This window comes from Penicillium macrosclerotiorum (assembly GCF_028827735.1).
Source record: "Penicillium macrosclerotiorum strain IBT 26536 chromosome Unknown utg000003l_segment0_segment0, whole genome shotgun sequence".
NCBI classification, from domain to species: domain Eukaryota; kingdom Fungi; phylum Ascomycota; class Eurotiomycetes; order Eurotiales; family Aspergillaceae; genus Penicillium; species Penicillium macrosclerotiorum.
Genome location: NW_026643083.1, coordinates 3,164,174 through 3,188,892, shown reverse-complemented (window position 1 = coordinate 3,188,892; position 24,719 = coordinate 3,164,174). Strand labels below are relative to the sequence as shown.

Here is a 24,719-nt window from a genome sequence, read left to right as displayed (position 1 = left end):
GTATCTAAACCCGATACCTCTTCCTTATTACCTGGCCTAGCCGGGCGCCTATAAGATATAGCGTTCGCCCTCTCTTCCGGAGTCTTTTAATTAGACATCGCCAAAGCCCACACGGGCCCGATGTCATATGATATTGCAACATGAGGCTATTCCCAACTCAATGCCTCAGGTGTTAGTTCAACACCTTATCGGTCAGGCTTCGTCATGACAGCCCTACTTCTCCCTAACATGGATGCATGACCTACAAGGCCCTAAGGGTTCGGTGCCCTTCCATTAGGGATTCGTGAACCCCTCTTTCCTGTAACCTTCGCTTACCTCTATCCTATGTAGGCCACGTTAGACTGCATATTGTAATGTGATCCATCGCCTTTGCCTTAGCCATATAGGGAAGTGCCGAAGCCTATATATAAATTAAGGATTATAGAGAGATCCATGATAGCAAGAAACAGTGTTTTGCTTTCCTTACTTGACGTTTATTTTCCTACCTAGTCGACAGGCTTTCTACCCTGTACAAGTAGTTATTCTCTAACATTCCCTAACCCGCTTTGGGGTTGTTCGTTCACTCTTCCTAACCTCGTAACTGCAACCACTTACAAGATGGCTAGAAACATCGATTCCTGGCAGCGTAAGATAATTATTCAAATGATATGCAGCAAGAACAGACTCACTACGAAGCAAATAGCCAAGTTGGCGCGGTGTAGTGGGCGTTCTATCACTAATATACGAAAGAACTTGCGGTTATTCGGTAGCGCCAAATCTTCCCTAGTCTCGAACGGTCGACAACCAAGTATCGCCCCAATCATGCTTGACGTCCTCTGTGACCACTCGCCAAAAAAGCCTACCCTATACGTCGAAGAGATGGCTATCTTCCTATGGGATGAGTTCAACATTGCACATATTTGAGGAGATCAAGTTGTTGAAACACCTGAGGTATGACAACGTGTGTGGTCCGAGAAGCAATATTTGAAGGGACAAACTTGACAAAGACCAGATCACTTATCTCGTCGATATGTTTATACAGTCAACTCCCGCTTATAGCACGCCTAGAGTTAGCACACGTCTAAGTCCTGCAGAACTCGGGATCCCCCGTGATTCCCAATAATTACAGATCGCTCTGATATCTCTTTTCTTTCTTCCCTACTTTCATAATAAGAGGATAATAGATGTCATGAGTGAGCTTTATTCACAACTAAAGACGTGAACCGGGTCCGAAGTCCTAATAAGGATCCGAAATTCCTACGGGAAATCCTGTAGTATGTCGCAAACAGTTTGAGATATCCTTGCATATGCCCGATCCACGATCCCTAGGGCAGTTCTAAGCGCTGCAAGGGATCCCTAGCAAGACGCTGACCGTATCGCTGACCTGATTTGCAGTCACGATGTCGGGATATTCATCTCCATTGAGGTCAGCCACTACAACACCGGCCGGATTGGTCCCTACGGGGAATGTGGCTTGCGGCTGGAAGCTCCCGGACCCAATACCGAGCAAGACGCTCACTGAATTGCTGTTGACATTCGTAGCGACGATATCGAGGTAGCCATCTCTGTTGAAGTCACTCACTGCAACACGGGCCGGATTAGATCCCACAGGGAATGCGACCGCCGACTGGAAGCTCCCGGTGCCGGTTCCGAGCAAGACGCTTACTGAATTGCCGTTGATATTTGCAGTCACGATATCGAGAATGCCATCCTCGTTGAAGTCACCTACTGCAACATCAAGTGGCCCGAGGCTGCCCACGGGGAATGTGGCCTGCGGCTGGAAGGTTCCGGTTCCAGTCCCGAGCAACACGCTCACTGTATTGGGGCTTTGATTCGAAGTCACGATATCGAGAATTCCATCTCCGTTGAAGTCGCCTACTGCAACACCAGCCGGTCCGGGCCCCACGGGGTATGTAGCCTGCGGTAGGAAGCTCCCGGGCCCAGTCCCGAGCAAGATGCTCACTGTATTGCTGTTGACATTCGCAACCACGAGATCGCGAATGCCATCTCCATTGAAGTCGCCCACTGCAACGCCGTACGGAACAGACCCCACAGGGAATGCGACCGACGGCTGGAAGCTCCCAGTTCCAGTACCGAGCATGATGCTCACTCGATCAACACCTTGATTTGTAGTCACAATATCGAGAATGTTATCTCCGTTGAAGTCGCCTACTGCAACATCGATCGGTGTGCCCACCGTGCCGAATGTGGCCTGCACCTGGAAGCTCCCTGATCCAGTCCCGAGCAAGACGCTCACTGAATTGCTGTTGATATTCGAAGCCACGATATCGGGATTGCCATCTCCGTTGAAGTCACCCACCGCAACAGCGATCGGCCAGTCCCCCACAGCAAATGTGGTCTGCGCCTCGAACCCCTGGAAAATCGTGCATTGGCAGGTGCCTGATGAGCAAGTCGATTCAGCAGAGCACTATCGAAACGTGAGAATTGATCATGTCAGCAATCAGAACGTCGACAGAATAGCAAACCTAGAAGTGTGAAGTTAAGACCGAACTCACAGTGTTCCCACAACTTCCACAATTGCTTGGATTGTTGCTAAGGTCGACGCAGGCTCCACTGCAACAGGTCAGGCCGGACGCGCACTATCGAGCACCACTTAGTCGTTGTCACAATGTAGTCTGGGGCCGTCTTACACATTGCCCGTTACAAGAAGTAGAAGGAGGATCACAAGCTGGTGGGTTTGGGACACAAATACAGCCTCTATTTCCTATCAGCTTTCAGATGGCTCTGCAATCCCAAGATGATCAAGTGAGAGACTAACGGCGTAGATTGTCCGAGGATAAGTCCAAGCAAGCTAGGAGATCCACTCTCGTTATCGCAGTAACCTGATTGGTCACCCAAACTTCGACACTTTATTAGTTAGTATGCCAGTATTTGCAACCTCTTTGGATAACCACGAATCTTACCTTGGCGTCACAAGCGACCGGGTCACAACCACCCCCACCTCCACCTCCAACCACAATGTCCCCAATGTCACCACCCCCAGTGTCAATATTGATCCCACCACCATCCCCGTTGCCAATATTGTTACCTCCATGGGAAATCTTATCCCCACCCTTCGGCCTACCCCACTTTTCTAGATCCTCTTCTGCGGAGAGCGCAGTGACCAAAGCACCGCACAAAAGGGTAACAAGAGCAATACGCATTTTGACAAAGGTGTTTGCTTCAAACGATGAAATATTCGTCCAGAATGAATATCAGTTTGAACCCGTCGTGCTGCTCGTGGCAAAGAAAATCAATTTGTCCTGCGCTCTCAGCGGAAGCGGTTATATGTTACTGTGCTCACGGTCATTCCTTAACTAAGCTTTGTTATTATGATGAAAATGGTTGGACATCTTTCCTGGAATGTAATATTTCCTGGAATGTTAATAACTTCATTCTCTGGACGGTTTGGGATTATAGTACGCACACGAATTTCCGGCAAAATGTTCCGACAACCAGAATCCTAGTCGCCCGTGCATACTCCCGGCCCAATGTGCGTGTGGGAACCCCATCAAATTTGAGACTTTATGTTCTGATCCTCCGTTCCTAACCCATTCTCAAATGACTAGCGAATATGAAGAGACAAAGTGCGAATTAGAAAGAGACAGCGACTTTTGTTATATGAAGGACATCATAATATATCCTCACATCTTCATATTTAATCTTATAGCAGCTTCTATTCAGTGACACAGAAGAGTCTTACAAATTATGGATTGTATGAGCTGATATACGCTATTATTAGATAGACGTAATGACTAGCTATATACCTACAATCCTAGACATAGTTAGGGGCATATACAAGCTTGAGATCTATCCCTCGAAATATCATTTCGGACATTTCTACGCCAGTTGAGCAAAAGAATGTAACTTTCATCATCCGTATAGAGAAAGTGTGAGTTATTAACATCCTAGGAAAGATGTCAAATGGTAGAAAATTGAGTTGATCCGACTGTGGCTGACCCGTGGCACAATATGTGGCAGGGCTGGGGGAGTCAGGTACGAGGTTTCGGGTGTTGTTAAGGAGTAACCAGGAGTGGGGGGATACTGCCAATTTTCTTCGATTATCCGGGGTTGATCTGCATCGTCATTAAAAGAGCTGTGGGTCATGGCGAGTATGTCCAGGGCAGAGGTAACCTAGAGATGTACTCTGTAAGGGGTTAGCTAGGAATGCCTGATGCCCAATAAACACCGGAAGCCGCAACATGGCGAGAAGTAATGGTAATCACGAAACAAATCTTACTGCTAAGCCTTGCCTATCAACTTGACCGGAGATGGACACTAAAGGCAGATTCAAACCCTTTGCAGTAAAGCAATTGATGGATGGAGGAGGGAAGTTGACAGATTGCCAACGACCGCTAATTTGCTTGGTTTGCATGGAGCCTTCTAGTTATCCCTGCCTTCAGAGAACTGTATCGGTACAACTGAGATACAGAATTAGGTACTATTACTACGTATAGTCATAACTCGTAATTTATACGATTTCATACATAGTTTATCAAATCACGTGATTATTGTTTAAAATAATGTATCTTTGTTTCTAGATATGGAAGGCAATACTGTAACGGTCGGCACTGTACATTTAGTTTAATAACTCGGGGTTTAAGCACGGAAGCAGTGTTTTCGCGTTACCTTTTTGTTAGAAAATAACTACTTGTACAGGGTAGAAAGCCTGTCGACTAGGTAGGAAGATGAACGTCAAGTAAGGAAGGCAAAACACTGTTTCTTGCTATCATGGATCTCTCCATAATCCTTAATTTATATATAGACTTCAGCACTTCCCTATATAGCTAGGGCAAAGGCGATGGATCATATTACAATATGCGGTCTAATGTGGCCTACATGGGATAGAGGTAAGCGAAGGTTACAGGAAAGAGGGGTTCACGAATCCCTAATGGAAGGGCACCGAACCCTCAGGGCCTTGTAGGTTATGCATGCATGTTGGGGAGAAGTAGGGCTGTCATGACGAAGCCTGACCGATAAGGTGTTGAACTAACACCTGAGGCATTAAGTTGGGAATAGCCTCATGTTGCAATATCATATGACATCGGGCCCGTGTGGGCTTTGGCGATGTCTAATGATGTGAATCTACACGCTAATTCTGAGTACTTCAGTCGATTTCTCCAGCCTCGTCTGTGGCTTGGACCCGGTTAGACTTTGAGGTACTCTTTCCATGTTTCCAAGGGCAAAAGGCCTATCTGGCTTAACCCACTTTTTCATAGGTTGGTAGCATTTAAACTTTTTCACGATCCCCGCTCGTATTCTCGTATTCTCGTATTCTCGGATCCGCATTCTCGCACTCTCGTAATTTCGCAAAGGTATAGCACTGAGTTTTTCAAAATATCGAGAACAGAAACTTTTAGCCTGTTTAATCAGTTACTTGAGAAAAATCATCTTGAATGGAATTTATTTAAAGCCTCATCCCCTCTAGTCAGCTTCCTATACCCTTTACCACAGACATCCGTCTTCACCTCCCTGCATCGTCTACCCGACACTGCCTGTGAACTATGAGCGTTACCAACGATGAGGGCGCCATCGACTTTGTGCTCTATCGTTATACACCATCTATTCCAGCGGCAGCAGTGTTCGTAGCTATCTTCTTGTTTTTAGGCATTGTTTATACTATCCGACTCATTCAGACTCGCACCTACTATTTTGTCCCTTTCCTCGTGGGTTTACTATGTGAGCACGAATTGCCGACCTTCTCCCCTACCCCCCACCTGATCAGTTGGTTAACAATGACTTCTACTAAAATAGTTGAATGTGCTGGATATATCGCTCGCATATTTTCGCATTTTGACACCAAGGCCCTTGGGCCATATATCGTTCAAACCATGCTGATTCTGGTTGCACCGCCGTTGTTCGCTGCTTCAATCTACATGACACTGGGTAGAGTCATCGTTGCACTTGATGCCAGAAAAGCTTCAATTGTGCCAGTTCGCTTTCTCACAAAGATCTTTGTGGTGGGAGATGTCATTTCGTTTTTGCTACAATGCGGAGGTACAGTCTGAGACCAGCTTCTTTCGTCCGCTCTTATTCCTCCAGACGCTAATGCTTACCAGGTGGAGGTTACATGGCTGCCGGAACCCTCTCCGCTATGACTACGGGTGCAAATATTGTCATCAGTGGCCTTGCAATCCAGCTTCTGTTCTTCGGACTTTTCGTCATTGTATCTGCCGTCTTCCACTGGCGTGTGAGGATGCAGTCGGAATACAAACCTGTTTCATCTCCACATGGTCAAGGACTACAAAAATCCTTGGAACCCATCATGTGGGCGCTCTATGTTGCATGTATCCTGATTTTGGTGCGGTCCATCTTTCGAGTGATAGAATTCGCTGAGGGGAATGATGGTTTTGTCATGAAAAACGAATATTTTTTGTATGTTTTTGACGCTTGCCTCATGGCATTGGCAGGAATTACATTAGCCGTGGTCTACCCCGGCTCATTCTTGACTAAAGAGGGAAGCAAAAGGGACAGTGATCTTCAACTCATGTCATCGGAGGAGACTTACCACCAAGCAGGGACTTATCCAAGTGTATAGGAATAGATATGACTAGGAGACATAGACAATTGACATAAGAGGACATCCACGAGTATTCACACGACTCTCTATACTATCATTCGCTAGCGTAAATGTTTTTTTCTTGACTTATTTTTCAAATAAAGTAAAAAATTTTGTTGATTTCTATTTTTAGAACTAAAAAGAAGCTGACCCCTTCGAAAAAGGTCCTAGCTTGAGTGGAATATTTGACGCGGAAATCGAAAGAAGGAGGTGGCCATCGGGACGCAGCCGCTCGGAAACTTTCAATCGTCCACACCTCGTCGCCTCCCATGAAAACTCCTAGGACGGTATACCGCCATGCAAAAAAATGACTTTGCATAATCAACTGCGACTCGTACAGTCTAGGACTTGCTGAAATGTCAACACCTGCTCAGAGTTACACAAATCCCTCGATATCGAGCGGAAGGCGGCGGATTGGTCCGAAACAACGAATTAGTCACACCAAATCGAGAAAGGGCTGCTACACCTGCAAACATCGTCGAGTGAAGGTATCGCGACCGAAATAAAAGCATTTTTTAAAAATAGAAGCCGGCTAAATCTGTCCCAGTGCGATGAAGGGCGGCCGAAGTGCGGTGCCTGCGCCATCCGAAACGATGAATGCGTCTTCCCAAATCTCCCGGTCACACGTGACCAGCCTCAGAGACGGACTGGTCTTGAACGAGACGAACGAGCCGTTGAGGTAAACCAAAATGGGGCGCAAAGGGATGCTCAGAGTGTCTCTTTTTGGCACTCTCAGTTCAACTTGAGTCTGGGTGACTCTTCTTCCGGCATTGCTGCTCAACGACAGGGTCTTAACATGCATGATTTGATACTGTTGCAACACTATTTCCTGCATACCTCGAAACGAATGAGTTTACAGCCCAGCAAAACCTTGATTTGGGAACGGGTAATCCCAGAAATGGCAGCTAGCAACGAGTTCTTGATGCATCTCGTGCTTGCCTTGGCTGGCTTGGAACTTTTAACAGCTGAGAATCCTGATGAGATAAGAGCCAAAGAGCCTTTCGGATACTTTCCCAAACCTAATGGGACGCCTGGAGAGGATATAACCCTCTATTCATCTAGACTCCATATCGTGCTTGAGCATCATCAACAAGGCTTGAAAGGATTGCAAGAGGAGCTAAGTTCTAGTGATTCGAATGCAGAAGTTCTGGTAGCTGGGGCCATGTTGATCGTAGGCTTCGCATTCGCATCTCTTCGAGTGAGGGACCTAGACTCTTTCTTTCAATCGAGCCATGCCTCCCCAGCTACAGAGAATACATCACCTGGCATTGCAGGTGGTCTTGAAGCCCCTCAAGTACAATGGTTGCGTCTGGTACGCGGTCTGACCGCGATAATGGATCAAAATTGGCATTCTTTACGAAGAAGCCGGATCAGGTCACTGCTCATTTTCAACAATGCCAATGATGATTGGAAGATTTTTGAATCAGAGCTGCGCTCCACTACCCCCCTTGGCGATATACGATCGAAAAGAGTTTCAACTTTTGCGATGGGTGCTTTTCAAGCTATTTCCGACCTACGGGAGTTCTACGCTGTTCTGAAGGGAAAGCACCACACTGGGACTAGCCTACAAGCCAGTTCGACACCAATCGCATCTCCAAGCTCACCTCACTTAATAAATCAAAGTGCCGACCACCTTCTGGAGTCGTGTGATGAGGCAATAAATGTGACTGATACTATCTACATGCGTATTCTGCATGTTTTGCAGATGGGGAAGATTGAGTCACAGCCGTCATCGAGTCTAGAGCTTCAAACTGAGATTGAAGATGCAGCTGTTTCATCATGGGCTCGTCTTCTTCCTGACGCCTTTGTCTCTTCTTTGGATGTGAACGGGAGTTTGACAAAATTGCAGGGGCTCTGTATGGCCATTCTTGCTCATCTGTATTTGACGATCGCCATTCTCGAAGATATTTGGTATTTTGGCAGGAGCTGCGACTTTGAGATACAAAAAATCAACGCGTTGGTGGCTGAACTGGGGAACGATAAGCTTACTGCGTTGCTGGTGTGGCCAATGAAGGTGATCGAACATTGACTGAACCAGCTAAACAGGGCGCTCGGCCATCTAGTTTCTGAGCAACATCGATGCATTTAACCCATTTCGATCATTGGACTCCCAGATTATTTTGGTAGCCTACTTGGTCCTAGTTGGCCCAACTTTGGCGGTCATTAGAAGTAGATTTCCGCTCCTGGCATGAAGTTTGTTTTACCATTCCTCCCAATCACCACTAGGGCACAGGAACATTGAACGAATAAAGGCCTTGAAATTCACCTTAGGTATTTGATATTTTGGTCTGCCATTGATTGCCTGTTCACCAAAGCCGAGGCACGTACAGCCACTGATGCCCAGATACTGGCTGTTTCGATCGACCTCGATGATCTTTCTTTGGTTGGCATAACAACATTGTGCCATGCCCTGATATCTGGGTTTATGGGAAGACAGGTCTTGGAATTCATCCACCCTGGTCCCAATCTAAAGAACAAGCGATCGCAACTTTGATTATTTTAATTTTTGAAATGGAATCCCTTCACCTCAAAGGTTAGCAACGTCAGTGTTGAAAAAAAGCCGAATTCGTAGATTATATGATGCATGAACTAAATCGAATATCAAATATAATTGTATGATATCTGGCAACCCCTGTCTAAAGCCTAAGGCTAGAACCCTCTTGATCATTTTCTTGAACTCCTTACCGGATGAAGAAATGTATGCACTCCTCTAGTTCCCTCTAATTGTGCCTATTGCTGAAAAGTTTGCCGTGATATTCATGAACTCTTGCTGACCACAGACGGTTAGACACTCCATCATCTGAATATATGATCGGAGTATCGTACCTGTGCAAATTTACTCGGCACAGCTTTCATCTGTCGACAGGCATTTCCGGAAGACTCATGAAAGATGCCATAGAGTCGGATAAACCAGAGAAAGATGTCGGGTTTGTGTTTCATTTAATATTGCTCAGCTCATTCAAGCTACACACTATGCCTAATATCCTCCTTCTAGATGCGACTATATTTTAGACGTGGGGGTTGGATCTCCTGGTGACCAACAATATAGTAATTACAGAAAATCGCAATACTATCGAAGTTACATGTAATGCAAACTATATAAATCACACATGGCCACCTCACCACAAACCAGACAGAACAAGTATTAATAAGTGGAAAAAGGAAAGAAAGAATAGACATAATAGGGAAAGAAACATGACTGACCGGGTCATCGGATGCACAATCATGTCTTGCCCCATAAGCTCACCCCACTCTGAGCCCCTAACACCCCCAAAGCCGTAGCTGCTTAGCGGTGAATCCATGGATCCACCCCGGTGTCATACGCTGGCGGATCCAATTTTTCTTCTCCCAGCGCAGGCATAATAATATAATCCAACCCCCCTTCACACGCTCGTCTCGCTTTGCTATTCTTCAAACTACCGCGTGTGTCAATATCCCCAGGCTCCCCCTCATGACGACTTTATAGAGTGGGCGCCCCTCAAGACACGACGATTCGAACCAACTCTCCAATTTTCACCTCCCCCGCATAAACCACCGAGACCCTCCAATGTCTCCTCACTCATCATCCCTGTCCGCTGCTCCACCGACCCCCAAAATTTCCAATAACGACAGCCAGATCACCGGCCACGACGATCACCCTGACGCACCCTTGCCAGCCGGCCCATACTGCTATCGCGATGACCCGGACGCCGAGCCGGACTCGGAGCGGGATGACCTAACCCCATACGAGCCGCGGCCAATTGAGGACGATGGCGCGGCACTTGAAGCGTCTCGGCCACGGAGCGCGTGGCGGGCGCAGGCGCGGGTGTTCTGGCTGCGCAACAAGGGCATGTTCCTCGTGCTGCTGGCGCAGATGTTCGGGGCCAGTATGAATGTGATGACGCAAGTGCTGGAGATTCATAGCTCGATGCACCCCTTCCAGGTATGGCTCCAACTCTCATTGTGACCTGCACTCGAGCAAGTCGGGCGTTCGAGTTGATATGGGAGATTGTCTTTGCATGGATGGAAGGCGGTTGGGATCTAGATACGGGATTCCTGAAGGCGGAGATCTAGAATCTATAACGTGTCTGATTCTACGTCTTACATCTATGTGGTGCTATTCTCGATGTCCATATTATTCTCTCTCTCCCTCTCGCCGCAGCAACACTTTTCCGCGCGGAGACAACCCAACTCTTGAGCTAACCACTTATGCAGATCCTGTTCGCTCGGATGTCTATCACCGCCGTCGCCAGCTATCTCTACATGTGGTACGCGCGCGTGCCCGCCCCCTTCGGCACTCGGCCTGTGATCTGGCTGCTTCTGATCCGCGCTACGTGTGGTTTCATGGGCGTGTATGGACTGTATTACTCAGTGCAGTACCTGGAGCTGTCGGAGGCGACAGTGATCACGTTCCTGGCCCCGATCCTGACCTGCTACGCGTGCTCTCTGCTGATTCCCGGCGAGACGTTCTCGCGGCGGCAGCAGCTGGCGGCGCTGGTGTCGCTGGCCGGCGTCGTGCTCATTGCGCGGCCGTTCTCGACGCGCGCTCCCAGAAACTCGAGCCCGGGCTCTGGTCCAGGGGCTGGCGACAGCGCTGGCACTGGGGATGAAAGCCCCGACGCGGCGGATTCGTACCACCACTTGCTGGCGACGGTGGTCGCGTTCGTGGGGGTGCTCGGCGCGGCGGGCGCGTATACGTCGATCCGGATGATTGGGCGGCGGGCGCACCCGTTGGTATCGGTGACCTACTTCTCGAGTGTGACAACGGTGATCTCGTTCGTGGCGATGCTGCTGCCGTGGATACCGTTCCGGCTGCCGGCGACGGGGCTGGAATGGACGTTGTTGACGGGGCTGGGCGTATGCGGATTCTTGCTGCAGTTCCTATTGACGGCGGGCCTGAGCTATGTGCCGCCGGCGTGGGTGGGCAGCGTCAAGGCGGGCCAGGGGTCGCGGGCGACATCGATGGTGTATACGCAGATGCTGTTTGCGCTGTTCTACGACAAGGTGGTCTGGGGCAGCACGCTGTCGCCCGTGAGTTGGGCGGGGTCCGGACTGATCCTGGCATGTGCAGTGTATGTGGCGCTGGTGCAGGAGGGTCGATCGGAGCCCAAGGTGGTAGGCGCTGAAGAAGATCATCCGCGGTTCAAGGACGGGAATGATGAGGAGGCAGCAACTCCAGCTGCACGAGGATGAGACAAGAGGGAAGACAAGGGGAAGGCGGAGATCCCGCAGCCTGCAGCTCTCTTTTGGCGAGCTTCGAAGATATGGTTGGGTCAACGGGGGATCCGTGCTGCCCATGATGTGATGTGCTGCATTGAGTTTGGGCGTTTTGGGCCGAAAAAACTAGACCTTTTGCATAGACCGGGATCCATGAGGCACATGAATAAGTAGCATGAGAAACATGAACCAAGATGAATCACACGTGAATCCAAAAGATCAACTGATCAACCGATCAAGAGACCCAGACTGATGACTCCGATGACCCTGATGACTCCCCCTTAACCAGCCCTTACTATGAAACCAACTCCGGACCAACACCGAAGCCATTCCTCGATCCTCTTCTGTTCGTCTCTTCTGCCTGGACTAATCCGGAGTACTCTGCTCCATCATCGGCTCTATGCCGCATCCATCCACCGCCATCGACATCCCGCGACGTCATAGGGTTACAGCGTCCGAGGCCCGCCCCGGGATCGCCCGAGGCTTGCGATTGGCGCCATTCAAAGCTCGCTGCAATTGAGCTAGTGGATAAGACAGCCACTTCCAGCGAATCCCAGTGCGTAGAGAAAGGTACCCGGTGGCTTGCATTGGAGGCATGGCGGCGTAGGAGGAAGGCAAAAGATGTGGATCAATAGAGAAATGGAGGATCAGTTCGGGTCGTGGTATTCAGCATTTCCATAAAAGCCCAATGCTGCCCCGGGTTTTAGGTGGGTTTCTGTGCCCCGGATTTTCGGGGGTTTTGTGGTTCTCGACCGACGATCCTGTTATATTATCCTAGTTCCGAGATCCCATATCCTATACCCCATGTCCTATATGCTCTGATCGCATCTCCTCTCCCGGCCTCTCGAATCGATTTCCTTGTCTTCCAACAGATCCTAGGGAAACCACCCCTTCCATACGTGGGCCTTAACGAACTATAAAAGAAAGAACGCCCTAATATATACGCGTCGCCCGAGCCCAGGGTCTGGTATCGGCCGAATTGCCTCCCCGGACTATACGTGCGCCCATTATACCTTTATACATGACTCCCACCCCCGACCCTATCGTGACTATATACTCGGTCCCCCAGTCCCACCAGAACACCGGCATAAAAGTATCAATCGAATAAAAATAAATAAAATCCAAATCGTCAGAACCCTCGATCGACCTCCTATAGACCACCATGCGCCACTTCGACGCCTGGGTCATCCGCGACCCCTACTCCATCTGGCACTACTACACCACCGGCCGCCGGTGGCAGGACACCGTCCGCGAGCTCATCCATGACCGCAAGATCTGCTCCCCGTCATCGCCCTCCTCGTCGAGCTCGCCTTCCCCGCAGCCCCCACTCAATGCCCCGGACTCCGCATCCTTGCCCCCCCCAACTCCCCCCAATCCACCCCCAACGCCAATGTAGTCTACTCAGCCGGCTGCCCCCGAGATCCGCCACATGATCTGGGAATACGTCTTCGGCGCCGACACCCTGCACCTCGTGCAGATCAAAGACAAAGTGCGCCACGTCCGCTGCACATCCGCAACCTCCTCTCTCACCCACCACCGCCACTGCTGCCCGCTCACCCCAGCCCGCTGGCGCGTTTATGACGGCCGCGTCCCCGGCCACTCCGATCGCTTGCTATACCCGCACACGCACGCCGAGCTTCCCCGCAACCTGAGCAATAGCCACACGGCGCTCCTGCGCACCAGCCGGCTGATTCATGCCGAAGCGGCGCACCTGCTGTACGCGAACTCGACCTTCGATGTCGACGACTTGTACACCTTCATTGCGTTTGCGGGTCAGCTGCCGCCTGCCGCGCTCGCCGCGATCCGCGCTGTCACGGTGCAGTGGATGCCAGTGTGGGCGCCGCTGGCGGGGCAGGCGCACGCGGGCTCGATCTACGGGCACACACACAGCGACGCGCTGTGGACCCAGTTCTGGGGCGTACTAGCCGCGTTGCCGGGGCTGGAGACGCTGGCACTGAGCATTGACTTGGGCCGGTTTACGGGGACGGTGAGCGGGGGCGGGGCGATCGTCGTCAGCGGGCAGCGCGTGCCGCTGGTCCTGACGGAGCCGTGGCTGCTGCCGCTGCTGAACGTGCGCGGGTTGAAGGGGTTCGAGCTGGCGGTGACGGCGCGGTGCGATGCCGCGGCCAAGGGGGTGATCGAGGGGGGATTGTGTCGGGATGCGGTGGTGTTAAGGGATCAGTTGAGGGCGGTGATGTGTGCGCCGAAGGGGACGCCCTTGGCGGAAATCAAGGAGTTGGGGCTGGACCAGGTGGTCTTGGCGGTCTTGGAGGAATGGAGGGAGGAGGAGGAGAAGGAATTGGCCAGGAGGAGTGGGCCACGGTTGATGATTACGGCGGCGTGAGCGGAGCGGAGCGGAGGGTTGGAAAGGGTTTTCCTTAGGGGATGATGGGGATCTTGATTGCTCTTTCCTGGATACCCCCCTCCGCACCTCCGCTTCTTTTCTTATTTGATACCCAAATATGTCTTTTTTTCGTTTCTTTCCTTTCAATTTGGTTTGGTTTGGTCTCGCTTTTGTATGTTGCATTGGCAATACGCGTTGGATATACCGGCACACATCTCATTCTAGAGATAGAGCAAAGAGAAGACGATAGACAGGTCTCCATTACAGAGGCCTACGATTTACAATACTACGGTTTTTTTTTTTTAAAAAAAAAATCATCGAGCACATCCCTATTGATGAAATAAGATAGGACTCTTAAGATCCAGGGTACACAATTTCTTCGTATACCAACTGTGTGAATTCAAATGTCCTGCAAGCAACCCGAGAGATGGCAACCCGAAAAACCTCGTAAGCCAGGGTAATCTATATAGTAGTCTCAGTAACCGAGGGCCAACAGCCAACAACCAGAGCCAGAACCAGAGCCAGAATGAAATCCGTCATTTTTTTTCTTTTTCAATCCTGAGCCATGTCATCCACTCCATATTCCATATGTCCCCCCGCTATTTGTTTGAAGACACGGCCAGGGTGGACTGTTGATCATACTCATAAAAGTTTCTAAAAGACAGACTTTCAGAAAAGAAAAAGACAACATTGTCGGCACCATAACCAAGAGGTTGAATGGGTGAAACAGGGCAGTGTGGTATGAAGGACACCAGGTTGCAGCGAGAACCAATGAAGAAATTGTGATCAAGCACAGACAACTTAGGCGACTGGGAAGAATGACATAGACGAAGGGGAAGAAGATGTGGGAGGAAAAGGGGGAAATCGGAGGGGTAAGGGCGTAAGAGAGGAGAACCCGGGGATTTCAATTTGCGAGAGTATTAAGGGAGACAGGCCTTGCCCTCATCGTCGACGGGCCAGGCTCGACTGAGGTAGCCAGGGTTTTAACAATCACAACAACAACAAAAAAAAAGACAACACCAAGCGCCGGACAAAAGAAAAAGAAACCGCCAGCAATTTAAGAAAGCGAGGAATAAGATATGGAAGGGGAAAATAACACAGCCAAAGAAGTATAAGACACGAACCGAATGCAAGAGAATGGGTGTTGGGGGAGGTACAATGCAAAGTCAATTCCGAATCCAATTTCCAAGTCGATGCCAAGTTAGGTCTCTGTCTGCTGAGGGACAGGACTGGGTAGGTAGAGCGAATAGACATAAAGCCGTAAATGGGAGACACTCTATTGGGATACACCCTTACCGGCACGGCCACGAAGCTCTTCGTTATCATCGAAGCCATTGGTGGGCTCCGACTCGGGCTCCTCGTCGGTAGGCGAGTGCGGGTGGCTCAAGGGTTCCTGGAGAGACAGGCGACTGCGGGCCATCTGGAAAGGAACACACGGGTTAGCATTGTGTTGTATTGAAATCTTGCCCCTCGATTGGAACTCTCCATATAGGATAATCGAATACGAGGACAGGAAGGTAGGAGAGCAGAAAACTTACCCATGCCCGTACACCACCAATCAATCCCAAACTGTAACCTGTCGCAAAATCCTCGTTCCGGCCAACTCCTGGGCTGTCCGGTCGGTTGAGTGCCTCGACGCGCGAGAGGTGAGATTTGCTGCCACCAGTCGGGCTGGCGAGGGGACCGCGAGCGCTGCCGTAGTCCACGCTGTTGCGAGCACTAGGGGCTGGGCTGCCGGGCCGGCTATTCTGCCAGATCTGACGCAGTTCACGGCCAAGCTCTTGACCGGTCATAGTCCAGTTGTTGCGAATATTGTCGCGGAGCTCGACGACGTGGCGCTTGATTTCAAGCTCGTTCTTCTTCAGCCATGACACGTTGAGTTCCTGGCGAGAAGCACCGCGCTTGAATTGACGAGAAATATACTGATCATAATCACGGACAATGCTATAATAATGTAGAAATGGATAGTCAGTTCAAGATCTTTTGATGATATCGGGGCCAATGGGAAGATTTGTCCTACCGTGTAATGATACCGGTGGTGCTGACACCCTCAGTCCGCTGAGTGACCAAGAACTTGCCCTGGGCCTTGATCGGCGCGTAGATATCATCGCCTTCAGCCGCCTGGTACGGGAGGTCGTCGTGGGCGACGTAGTCAATCTGATGTTCGGCGAGGAACTCTGGGGTTACGATCCAGGGACAGTTGGGAATGACCTCATCGACCCATTTGCAATGGCGGATAGTTTCAGCACGTTCGGCGCCGCTGAGAACGGTCAGACCTTTGCGCGTATGGGTCTCTTCGTCGCCTGTTACTCCGACAATCAGGAAGACTTCTGGGAAGGCCTTCTTGGCTTGTTCGAGCTGTCTCATGTGGCTAGGTGGCATCAGCAACTAATCCGCTTCGGAAATCCCATATCGAGCCAAGCACAAATCCAATATGAGATTTATAGGCAAAGAAACACATACCCCAGATGAAACAGATCAAACACTCCATCCGCATACACCCGCACCGGCCGTCCTGTTGGCGGAGGGTTCGTGTGGTATCCCACCGGGTCCTGCAACCCACCGCGCTGCGGCGGAGAAATAGCTTTCTGGTCCTCAACCGGGAGGTTGATGTGCAGAGCAGGGCTCCTCCGGGGTCGGTTTTCGATATCACTGCTGGCGATGGTGGTCTCTGATGGCTCGCCCGGGTCCTCCTTGTGAATCGTGGCATCGGCGCCATTGGTGGTGACAGTCGAGCTGGCATCACCGGAGCTCTTGCGGGCCCGTTTCGAAGGGGGGACGGCGTCTGCTGGGGTCTGTTGCTGCTGCTGCTGCTTCTTGTGTCTGGCGGCCGGCGCGCTGACCGGGCCAGTTGAGTCCTCGCCGCCTTCTTCGCCGGACGCGTCGCGCGAAGAGGGCTGGAGCTCTGCGGTGCCGGGCTGGGCCACGGGGAGGTGGGAAGCGCTGCGTTTCCGCTTGCTGGGGGGAGAGGAGGGTGATGTCATGGTGGGTGGGAGACGACTCGAGGGGTTGAACTCGAGGTCGATGAAGGTCGGGGTTTGGAGGAGGTGAGCCGTATCCCCCGTGCGGGAGTCCCGGTTAGTTTAGGGGCGTAATTTTCTTTTTTGGCACAGAGTGGGGGCCTCCGTCGCCGTACTGGACTTGCCAAGCGGGCGGAACCTCCACGTGCCATCTATAACCGCCGGGATTTGAGATCATCGGCAGTTTTGGAATGGAGGAATGCGAATAGAGTCAAGATCGGGAGGTGAGTTTTTTTTTTTGCTGTTTTTAAAACGTTTCGCTCTTCGCCTTTTTTTTGGGTTCAGCGAGGTGGAGGGAATGACACAATGGCCATCTATACGAACGAACCACTCTGCCCTTCTACGCGTCGACTCTTCTATCTTTCTGCCTCCCTACATATCGCGCAGAAGTAAAGAGAGAGAATTCCCCAAATCGCATTGCTAGACGTGCTGTGTGTCTATCGCAACTAGACATGGCAACTCACAGGTCACCCCATCTCCCGGAACTCCACTGCTGAAAAGACCAAACAGATGTCTACCAGTGCGCTCCTCGACAAAACGGAGATTCATCGCAAACCTGTACCGGACACGGAATAGGGCTGGTGCAGAAGGGATCGGGGAAAAGAAAGACTAAGCCCTCATCTTCGTTTCCCCCCCCCCCCCCCCTCTGTTTGAGATCTGGTCTCCTATTGAACTGGTCACTCGTGCGTATTCTACCGGGGGACAGCGCGGGCGAGAGGGCGTTGACGGTGTGGCTGCGTATATCTTGTGCCGTCCAAAGCCATCCAGGGACCAGTCCGACGGCACCAGAACCGAATGACCGTGCAGGATAAGAGAGGGAGCAAAGAAAAAAATAGGATCAGAAGAGAATAAGGTAGGACGGGGGGAAGAAAGAAAGCAGCGTGGAAGTTGTAATGGTTCGTCAATAGCGGGGCATTTTCTGCGGTATCTCGTGTGTGGTGTCAAGGCATAAAAAAAGACGTGCTCATGAAGGCCCAGTGCGCCCGGCAGAGGGGCCTCCCTCATCCTCCCTTTCCCATGGATCGACCCCAGTATCTCTTCATATCCAATGCCCCATGCTCGCGTCCCTCAATGCTCGCCTTTCCCCTCACGCTTTCGTCTGTTTCCATTCCACTACTCTGACAAGCATTCCCAGCCCCCCGTGCAAAGAGAGTACAGTACGGACTCAGAGAGACAGGACCCGAAGATAACGAAGAAAAGGGAAGAGGAAAACGAAGAAGGAAGAATAGAGTAAAAAAAGGGGAGGGCGAAAACGAAAAGGAATCAAGAGACGTAGATCGTAGTATCAGGGCGAGGGAGAGGAAATGGATGATGGAGAAGAGGCAGTGGATAAAAAGAAAAAGAAAAAAAAAAAAGAGAAAAAGGAAACCAGAGGTCAGTCGTAAGCCAAAACAAGAGAGAAGGGGATGGGACAATGGAATATCAAGCCAAACAAGACGGGAAGGAGGGGGCGGAGAGGGAAAAGAATCCAAGAGACTACGAGGAAGTCGACTTCTCTTTATCATCCGTAGAGGCCGGGGATTCGGATATTTGAGTCGCGCTGCCCGTCTCCTCCTGCTTGCCTTGTGGACCAGGGGTGCCTTCACGTTCATTCCGGACATCGGTGGGATGCACTTGGTTGACAAGATCCTGGTCTTCCGTCTGGTGGAATAGCTCCTCATCGTTTTGGTCGGGAATCACCTCGGTGCCATCGCCCAGCAGGATGATCCGGCCTGACCGGACACTGAACGCACGCGACCGCTCCATCTCCAAGTCATAGTCATCGGGATGATCCTCGAATTGGTTCCGGATGCCAGGGCCGCGGAATTCGGCTACGCACACACTTGACCGTCAGCAGGACGAGGGGCTTCCTTCGGGTTCCTCGTGAGACTTGCCGTACTCGGGCGGAGCACAGGGCCCGTCTCCGTTCGCAACCCGCTCTGCAACCTGGTTATACCATTCCTCCTTGGTCTTGCCGTTGAGAAGGCCGATGATGGTCATGGTCATGTTGTCACATCCGACGCCGCCGGTCTCGCTGTTGGAGGCAAGGCAGTTGTCCATCATGTTCTCACAGATCCGGTAGAGATCCTGCTTGGCCGCAATTCCTCTCCGCACAAACTCCACCACTGCCTGGGAGGACTGGCAATCCCAGATGCCTGCAAAATGAACAGTCCTGCAGTCAGCATATAATCTAGTCACTCGAAATCGAGACTGAGCATCCAAGTATAGATAAAACATACCGTCGCAGGCAATGACCAGGAATTCATCATCGTCGGTCAGTTCATGGACAGTCACATCGGGGTATGCGGTCACGATCTGTTGCTCAGGGGACAGCTCGGGACTCTTCTTGAATTCGAAATCACCGATGGCACGGGACAGAGCAAGGTTTCCATTAACGCGGCCAAAGTCGACGAAGCCACCCGCGGCACTAATACGAGCTTTCTCGCCTGTGATGCGTGAGTTAGCAGGGATTTCTCTCACGCGAAATTTATGCGATGTGGTGGAGTGGAAATGGCACTAACCTTCGTTCTGAGGCTTGTGGTCAAAAGAAAGCGGCTTCGCGCGGCCCTTAACACCAAGGACCGATCGGGAATCACCGGCGTTTGCCTATGATACGTGTCAGTCACCTCGGGAGATTCATTCTTTGAGCTGGGTTGCTGTAGGACATACCACCCAGATCTTGTGTTTAGAGATGATGCTCGTAGAGGCGGTACAGCCAGACACTTCTTCTTCGTATTTCGGGTCTGTATTGGCATTGCGTGGTCAGGAGGGGTATGTTCCGGTAACAATGGTTTCGTTCTCTTCACGCCTCGGGGATTTTGTGCGCTTGCTCTCGCAAATCGAAATGGGCATCCACGAACCTTCCAAGATTGCCCGATCGGTAGCCAAAAATCCATCCTTCAGTGCTTGCTCAATATCGCCTTTGGCGAACGACTCTTGCTTGGACACAATCTTATGCAGGTTCTCTCCGGTGAAGAGAGCAACTTTGTCACCACCGTGACCATCGTATACACCGAAGAAAGCTAGTCTCTGGGCGGGATCGGTCGGCTTCTCATCGCTCTCACCCGTGTATTTCGCTTGAAGGTCGAGTACGGCAGCGTGGGCGTCTTCCATGCTGATTCGCCAGCCCTGCATGGCAGACACGCCATAGATGCAACACTCATCTCCACCCTCGGAAGACACCTAAATCAAAAAGAAAAAAAGCAGACCAGATTAGTGACGATTCAACAGACAGACTTGACTCGAAACCAGAAAGTCCAGGAGCCGATTGCGATGATCCGGGGCGGTCCTGAATAGCCTCCTTTCCAGCCGAGCCATCTCAACCCCTCCAGCCCGACAGGGTCAGCAGAACCCCGCATGGCTGATCAGCAGTAAGGCTGAAATCCTCGTTGCACCAACCAGGGGGCAGAAAAGAATCGATCCTTGACTGAGAGACTCCAGGTGAAGACAGCGACGGGCTGGCCGAGGCAGAGGTCGTGGCCAAGAGCCAGCGAAAGGAGACCTCGGGGGGGGAGGAGGGGACGTCACAACGTAGTGTGGGGAGGGGTAAGGGCTTTGACGGGACAAATTTGGCGGACTCACCTTCTCGACCACCGGTTCCGATAAGGTCTGACCCATAATGGCACGGATTGAATAAGTTCTGGAGGGGGAAAGGGGGAGAGTCGGGGAGGGTCAAGCACCAGATGAATGGTGAGGAGGAAGAAAGTCAGGTGAGGAAGCGCAAGCCTTTCAGCGCGTCTGTCTGGGTCCCGCGATAAGTCGCCTGCCGAGTGGGGAATCCAACGACGATCTAGGGTTCGCTCACCAGATGCTTTTATAAGAGGAGCAGAGAAGAAAAGGAGAGAAGACGACAGACACAGAAACAACAAGGAGCACACTCTAGCGATTTCGTCGTGGGGAAGATTTGGGGGGAGAGGTAATTCGCAAAGGCAGAGATTTCCCTGTAATCGAGTTACCTTACGGTTTACGGTCGTGTGCTCTATAGAGTCACCTGACTTGGGCCTCGACGGACTTGACGACTCCGATACATTTCGATTTATTGTCAACTGGACATTCCATGATCCTCGACTACAGCTTCAGAATCTCCGAGCCTGTTCCTCCGAGTCCGATCGTCATCTCCGGGATCGCCAGCATGTGTCTCTCGTCATCCCGAGCCCGCCATCGTTGCCTGGGGCCTAAATGGGAGATTGGTGGGACATGGACATGCGGCGGGTATGACTGATACGAGAGGGATGGGAGCCTCTTCCCCGCTTGGCACTGGTCGGTGAACAAGCCCTTCTGCAAGCGACGTACACGGCCCCAATCGGCCTTCGGAATAAATGCGCACTTGTTTCCAGAACCATCGCGGTCGCTAGTTGATGTGTGGTTGTAATTTGACTTTGGACCGCCCACTTTCCCCTGCACGTGCCACTTCCGGCCCTGAACGGTTGAGCGCCCGAGGCTTAATACGAAAAATAGTACAATAGAATTTGACAGATTGTCAGAGACGCCCATTACAATTCAATGAGGTAAGCAGCTCACCTCTCGTTTGAGGGAGCAGAAATTTCGGTTCTCAACATACAGGCACCCAATGGAGGGTCAAAGTACAAAACGCACAGACATAGCAACAAAGAACAAGACAAGAGGAGAAAAACACAAGTTGATGGATATCATGTTCGCCATGCCCAAAACTCCAGGAATCTTGGAAAAAAAAAGATCAATAAGAAAGCAAAATCCCAGCCGAAGCAAAGTAAATCAAATCAAATCTCAATCAGTAAGGCTCTCAAAGCGTGATAGATTAGTCCCGGAAAGCAGTCAGTTACACAAACGCGAGCTCCCCGCTACTCGCAACAGGCAGCCCACGACTGCTAATACTTTTGATCGGAGGCGGCCGTTCAAGAGACATATTCCATGATTGATCATCGGCAGCCTTGTGTGGGCTCGCCTTTCGAGAAAGGTGGTCCTCCAGGTCTGACACAATGGACGAGCTGGGCGGGATCGCAGGGTCGCCCTCCGTCCGGAGCTGGGATGGCTTTGGGTGAGATCCGGATCCAAGGTGCCGAGCACTGCTCAGGCTATTCTCACTCCAGAACCGAGGCAAGGGTGAGATCACCCCACGATAGTCCTGGGCCAAGCTCAGTTGGCTCTGGCTCCGGCCGCCGCCCTCGACAAGAGGGAAGAGGTTCGGCGGGGGCTGGAGAGTTTGGTACTGAGAGTACCGATTGTCGTCTCCGTACTCGGAAATAGACATGGCCGTGGAGTATGGACGTCCTTGAATCGACTGTCGGTATTCGTCGCTGAAGGTTGAGACTGACACAGTGTCTGCGCGACTGCGCAGGCTGCGGGCGCGCTCGAGGGCACGCATACCGGATGATGTGCGGCGACTAACTTGCGCGGAGAAGAGAGGGTTGGCGGAGTTGCGGTGTTTGGCTCGGTTCTGGACAAAAGCTTCGAGGGAGTCGGCTTCTGAAATGGTAGATTCATCCGGCTCGACCGCACGCAGAGTCATTCGTTTGGAGTTTTCGAGCATACTTTCGGCAATACTATGTCTGGCGCGTGCCGCTCCAGGCGGGGGTCGGGGGAAAAGGGGTGTGATGTTCCCCAGGTTACTGTCATCGCTCAATAAGGAGGCTTTGGTATTCTGCCAGGACATGTGGACGACGCCATGCCCTGGGGGTCCAAAGCCGCCAGCACCATGACCAGCACCGCTCAGTCGTACCGGCAATCCTGAAGCAATAGTCGAGATACCGCTGGAACGTTTCGAGTACCGCTTGGAACGAGATGACTGGACCGATTCACGCTTCATGGCGCGTGGTTGGATGGGTTTCAAAGGCTCTCGACGCGAGCGATTGCTGGTCCTGCGTCGCATGCCAGGACTGGCTGTAAAAGAAAGGCGGTTATTCTGCTTCTTCGCGGGAGTGGTCTTGATTGGCTTGTCCTCATCGATGATGGGATCCCTCAATGGGACGAAAGTACCACGTTTCGGAGATCGGGGTGGTGGATTCGGCTCCGGAATCACGCCCATGGAGTCTTCTTGCTTCTCAAATGCTACATTCCATGCTGGTCCAAGTTCAAGCTTGGGAAGATCTGAAGCGGGTGAGATTGGACTCATCCATTCGTCTGAGTTGTCATCCCGAGATGGTCTGTCACTTCCACCCGGTTGGCAATTGGGTAGATCTGGCCGAGCAGGTCGTGGCGGGGGCACTTTCGCTTGGAATTGATCACCACCTTCCTCGATGGTGGGGAGAACGTCTGCGACGCCAGCAACAGAAAAGAATGATTCCACTGAGGATCACAACCACGGGAATGACCACTGAGATCGCAATGATGCCAGCCTTTTTGTTCGAAGGGCTGGACGAACCCGAAAATGGGTCCGAGCTACCGGTAGTAGTTTCTGAAGGCTCGAGAACATCTAGTTCAAAATCTTGTGTGCTCTCCGTGGATCCTTGGTACGCCCTGAGAGGAATGTTGAACTTCTGCGGCTTGAGATCTGATGGGACGCGCCCGTAGAGAGTCTTGTTTTCCGAGTTATAAGTGAGCCAGGAAGTCAAATCCTTGTCAAGGTCGACATCAAGCTGCACGGAGTTGTCGGTTAGGATGGATTGGTTGAAAACGAAGAGCAAGTCCTCGCCAATTGTAGCTTCGCAACCCTGGACGTTTTCAAGAAAAAGTTCCAAGAACTGCAACCGCACCATGAGCTTGGCCTCATCATTATAGGTATCGGCTACACTTATCGTGATATTGTGATTCACGGCATCTTTCGGCGGAGTGCCAACCAGCGAGATTGAATCATTATCCAAGGATAACCAGTCTGGAAGCTCGGCATTGATTGCAGTGAGGTCTTTGCTCTGAATTGGCGAGCCATCCATGGATAGTAAGCTTTGAAAATCCGGGCTACTGAACTTGTCCCCTCTGGTAAGATTATAGGTTTTCACAGTCTCGTTGAAAGCCAAAATGTGTGGACCAATAACTAGCTGAAAGGTCTGGTTTACTGCGCTATATCCAGCGACATCGGAAGCCACGAGCTGGAACGTGAAAGCTTGAGATCCCGACCCAGGGAAAGCCGGGCTGGTCCCAGAGAACTTCAATGAGGAGGGATCAAACCCGATCCAAGAGGGCAATGGAGTATTGTTCGGCGAGGTCCCGTAGTATATCGTAGAAGGGTGGGTGTTATGAAAAGTATCCGGATCGAAGGAAATTGAGAACGGTCGCCCTGGATGCATGAAAAGAGTCGCTGGGTATGAAACAGGTCCCAATGTTTGTAACTGCGATACTAGCGAGGTCCCTTCTGTTGGTCCCTGGTCCGCAGTCACGATCAGGGTTACGTCCATGCTGTCGGAGTCGGAGCCATTTGAGGCAATAAGCTGAAACGTTTTTGAGCCACTATCGCTCGATTGAGGTATCCCAGAGAGCGTCCTGCTGCTGCTGTCTACCTTGAGCCATGATGGTGCTCCGGAAAGAGAGTATTTCGTGTCCGGATCAGTGTTTGCGAAAGTACCGGCAGCAAATGCAAATCGAAATGGTTGTGAGACTCGCGCAACTGGTGGCAATTGAGAATTGACGGGATAATTGGCGGCTATGGCTGCTGCATTGACTTTAAACACCCACACTAAAGCAATGAGGAGAAAGAGTGTCATGTTGGCCGAGATGATCAGAAACACGT

The 24,719-nt window shown here is 51.3% G+C and overlaps 8 protein-coding genes across 8 annotated transcripts; 4 read left to right on the top strand and 4 right to left on the bottom strand.

Moving 5' to 3' along the window:
- Positions 1-1,315: 1,315 nt before the first annotated feature.
- N7462_004042 (FG-GAP repeat domain-containing protein) lies at positions 1,316-3,143 on the bottom strand (the record flags this gene model as incomplete). The annotated part of the gene is made up of 3 exons (XM_057075768.1): positions 1,316-2,407; positions 2,496-2,579; positions 2,904-3,143. The coding sequence occupies 3 exons, from the start codon at positions 3,141-3,143 to the stop codon at positions 1,316-1,318; spliced, it is 1,416 nt and encodes a 471-aa protein (XP_056935273.1).
- A 2,340-nt stretch (positions 3,144-5,483) lies between these two features.
- N7462_004041 (RTA1 domain-containing protein) lies at positions 5,484-6,517 on the top strand (the record flags this gene model as incomplete). Its single annotated transcript, XM_057075767.1, has 3 exons — positions 5,484-5,658; positions 5,734-5,976; positions 6,039-6,517. 3 exons carry the CDS (start codon positions 5,484-5,486, stop codon positions 6,515-6,517), a joined length of 897 nt encoding a protein of 298 aa, XP_056935272.1.
- A 377-nt stretch (positions 6,518-6,894) lies between these two features.
- On the top strand, positions 6,895-8,567 carry N7462_004040 (Zn(II)2Cys6 transcription factor domain-containing protein; the record flags this gene model as incomplete). The annotated part of the gene is made up of 2 exons (XM_057075766.1): positions 6,895-7,026; positions 7,086-8,567. The coding sequence occupies 2 exons, from the start codon at positions 6,895-6,897 to the stop codon at positions 8,565-8,567; spliced, it is 1,614 nt and encodes a 537-aa protein (XP_056935271.1).
- Positions 8,568-10,085: 1,518 nt separating this feature from the next.
- On the top strand, positions 10,086-11,710 carry N7462_004039 (DMT family transporter; the record flags this gene model as incomplete). The annotated part of the gene is made up of 2 exons (XM_057075765.1): positions 10,086-10,460; positions 10,733-11,710. 2 exons carry the CDS (start codon positions 10,086-10,088, stop codon positions 11,708-11,710), a joined length of 1,353 nt encoding a protein of 450 aa, XP_056935270.1.
- A 1,186-nt stretch (positions 11,711-12,896) lies between these two features.
- Positions 12,897-14,078, top strand: N7462_004038 (uncharacterized protein; the record flags this gene model as incomplete). The annotated part of the gene is made up of 2 exons (XM_057075764.1): positions 12,897-13,079; positions 13,140-14,078. 2 exons carry the CDS (start codon positions 12,897-12,899, stop codon positions 14,076-14,078), a joined length of 1,122 nt encoding a protein of 373 aa, XP_056935269.1.
- Positions 14,079-15,354: 1,276 nt separating this feature from the next.
- On the bottom strand, positions 15,355-17,062 carry N7462_004037 (choline-phosphate cytidylyltransferase; the record flags this gene model as incomplete). The annotated part of the gene is made up of 4 exons (XM_057075763.1): positions 15,355-15,498; positions 15,617-16,022; positions 16,099-16,449; positions 16,542-17,062. 4 exons carry the CDS (start codon positions 17,060-17,062, stop codon positions 15,355-15,357), a joined length of 1,422 nt encoding a protein of 473 aa, XP_056935268.1.
- Positions 17,063-18,574: 1,512 nt separating this feature from the next.
- Positions 18,575-20,436, bottom strand: N7462_004036 (PP2C family serine/threonine-protein phosphatase; the record flags this gene model as incomplete). The annotated part of the gene is made up of 7 exons (XM_057075762.1): positions 18,575-18,920; positions 18,978-19,233; positions 19,318-19,524; positions 19,600-19,684; positions 19,748-19,821; positions 19,939-20,260; positions 20,311-20,436. The coding sequence occupies 7 exons, from the start codon at positions 20,434-20,436 to the stop codon at positions 18,575-18,577; spliced, it is 1,416 nt and encodes a 471-aa protein (XP_056935267.1).
- A 1,439-nt stretch (positions 20,437-21,875) lies between these two features.
- Positions 21,876-24,693, bottom strand: N7462_004035 (putative transmembrane glycoprotein; the record flags this gene model as incomplete). The annotated part of the gene is made up of 2 exons (XM_057075761.1): positions 21,876-23,308; positions 23,343-24,693. The coding sequence occupies 2 exons, from the start codon at positions 24,691-24,693 to the stop codon at positions 21,876-21,878; spliced, it is 2,784 nt and encodes a 927-aa protein (XP_056935266.1).
- Positions 24,694-24,719: the final 26 nt, after the last annotated feature.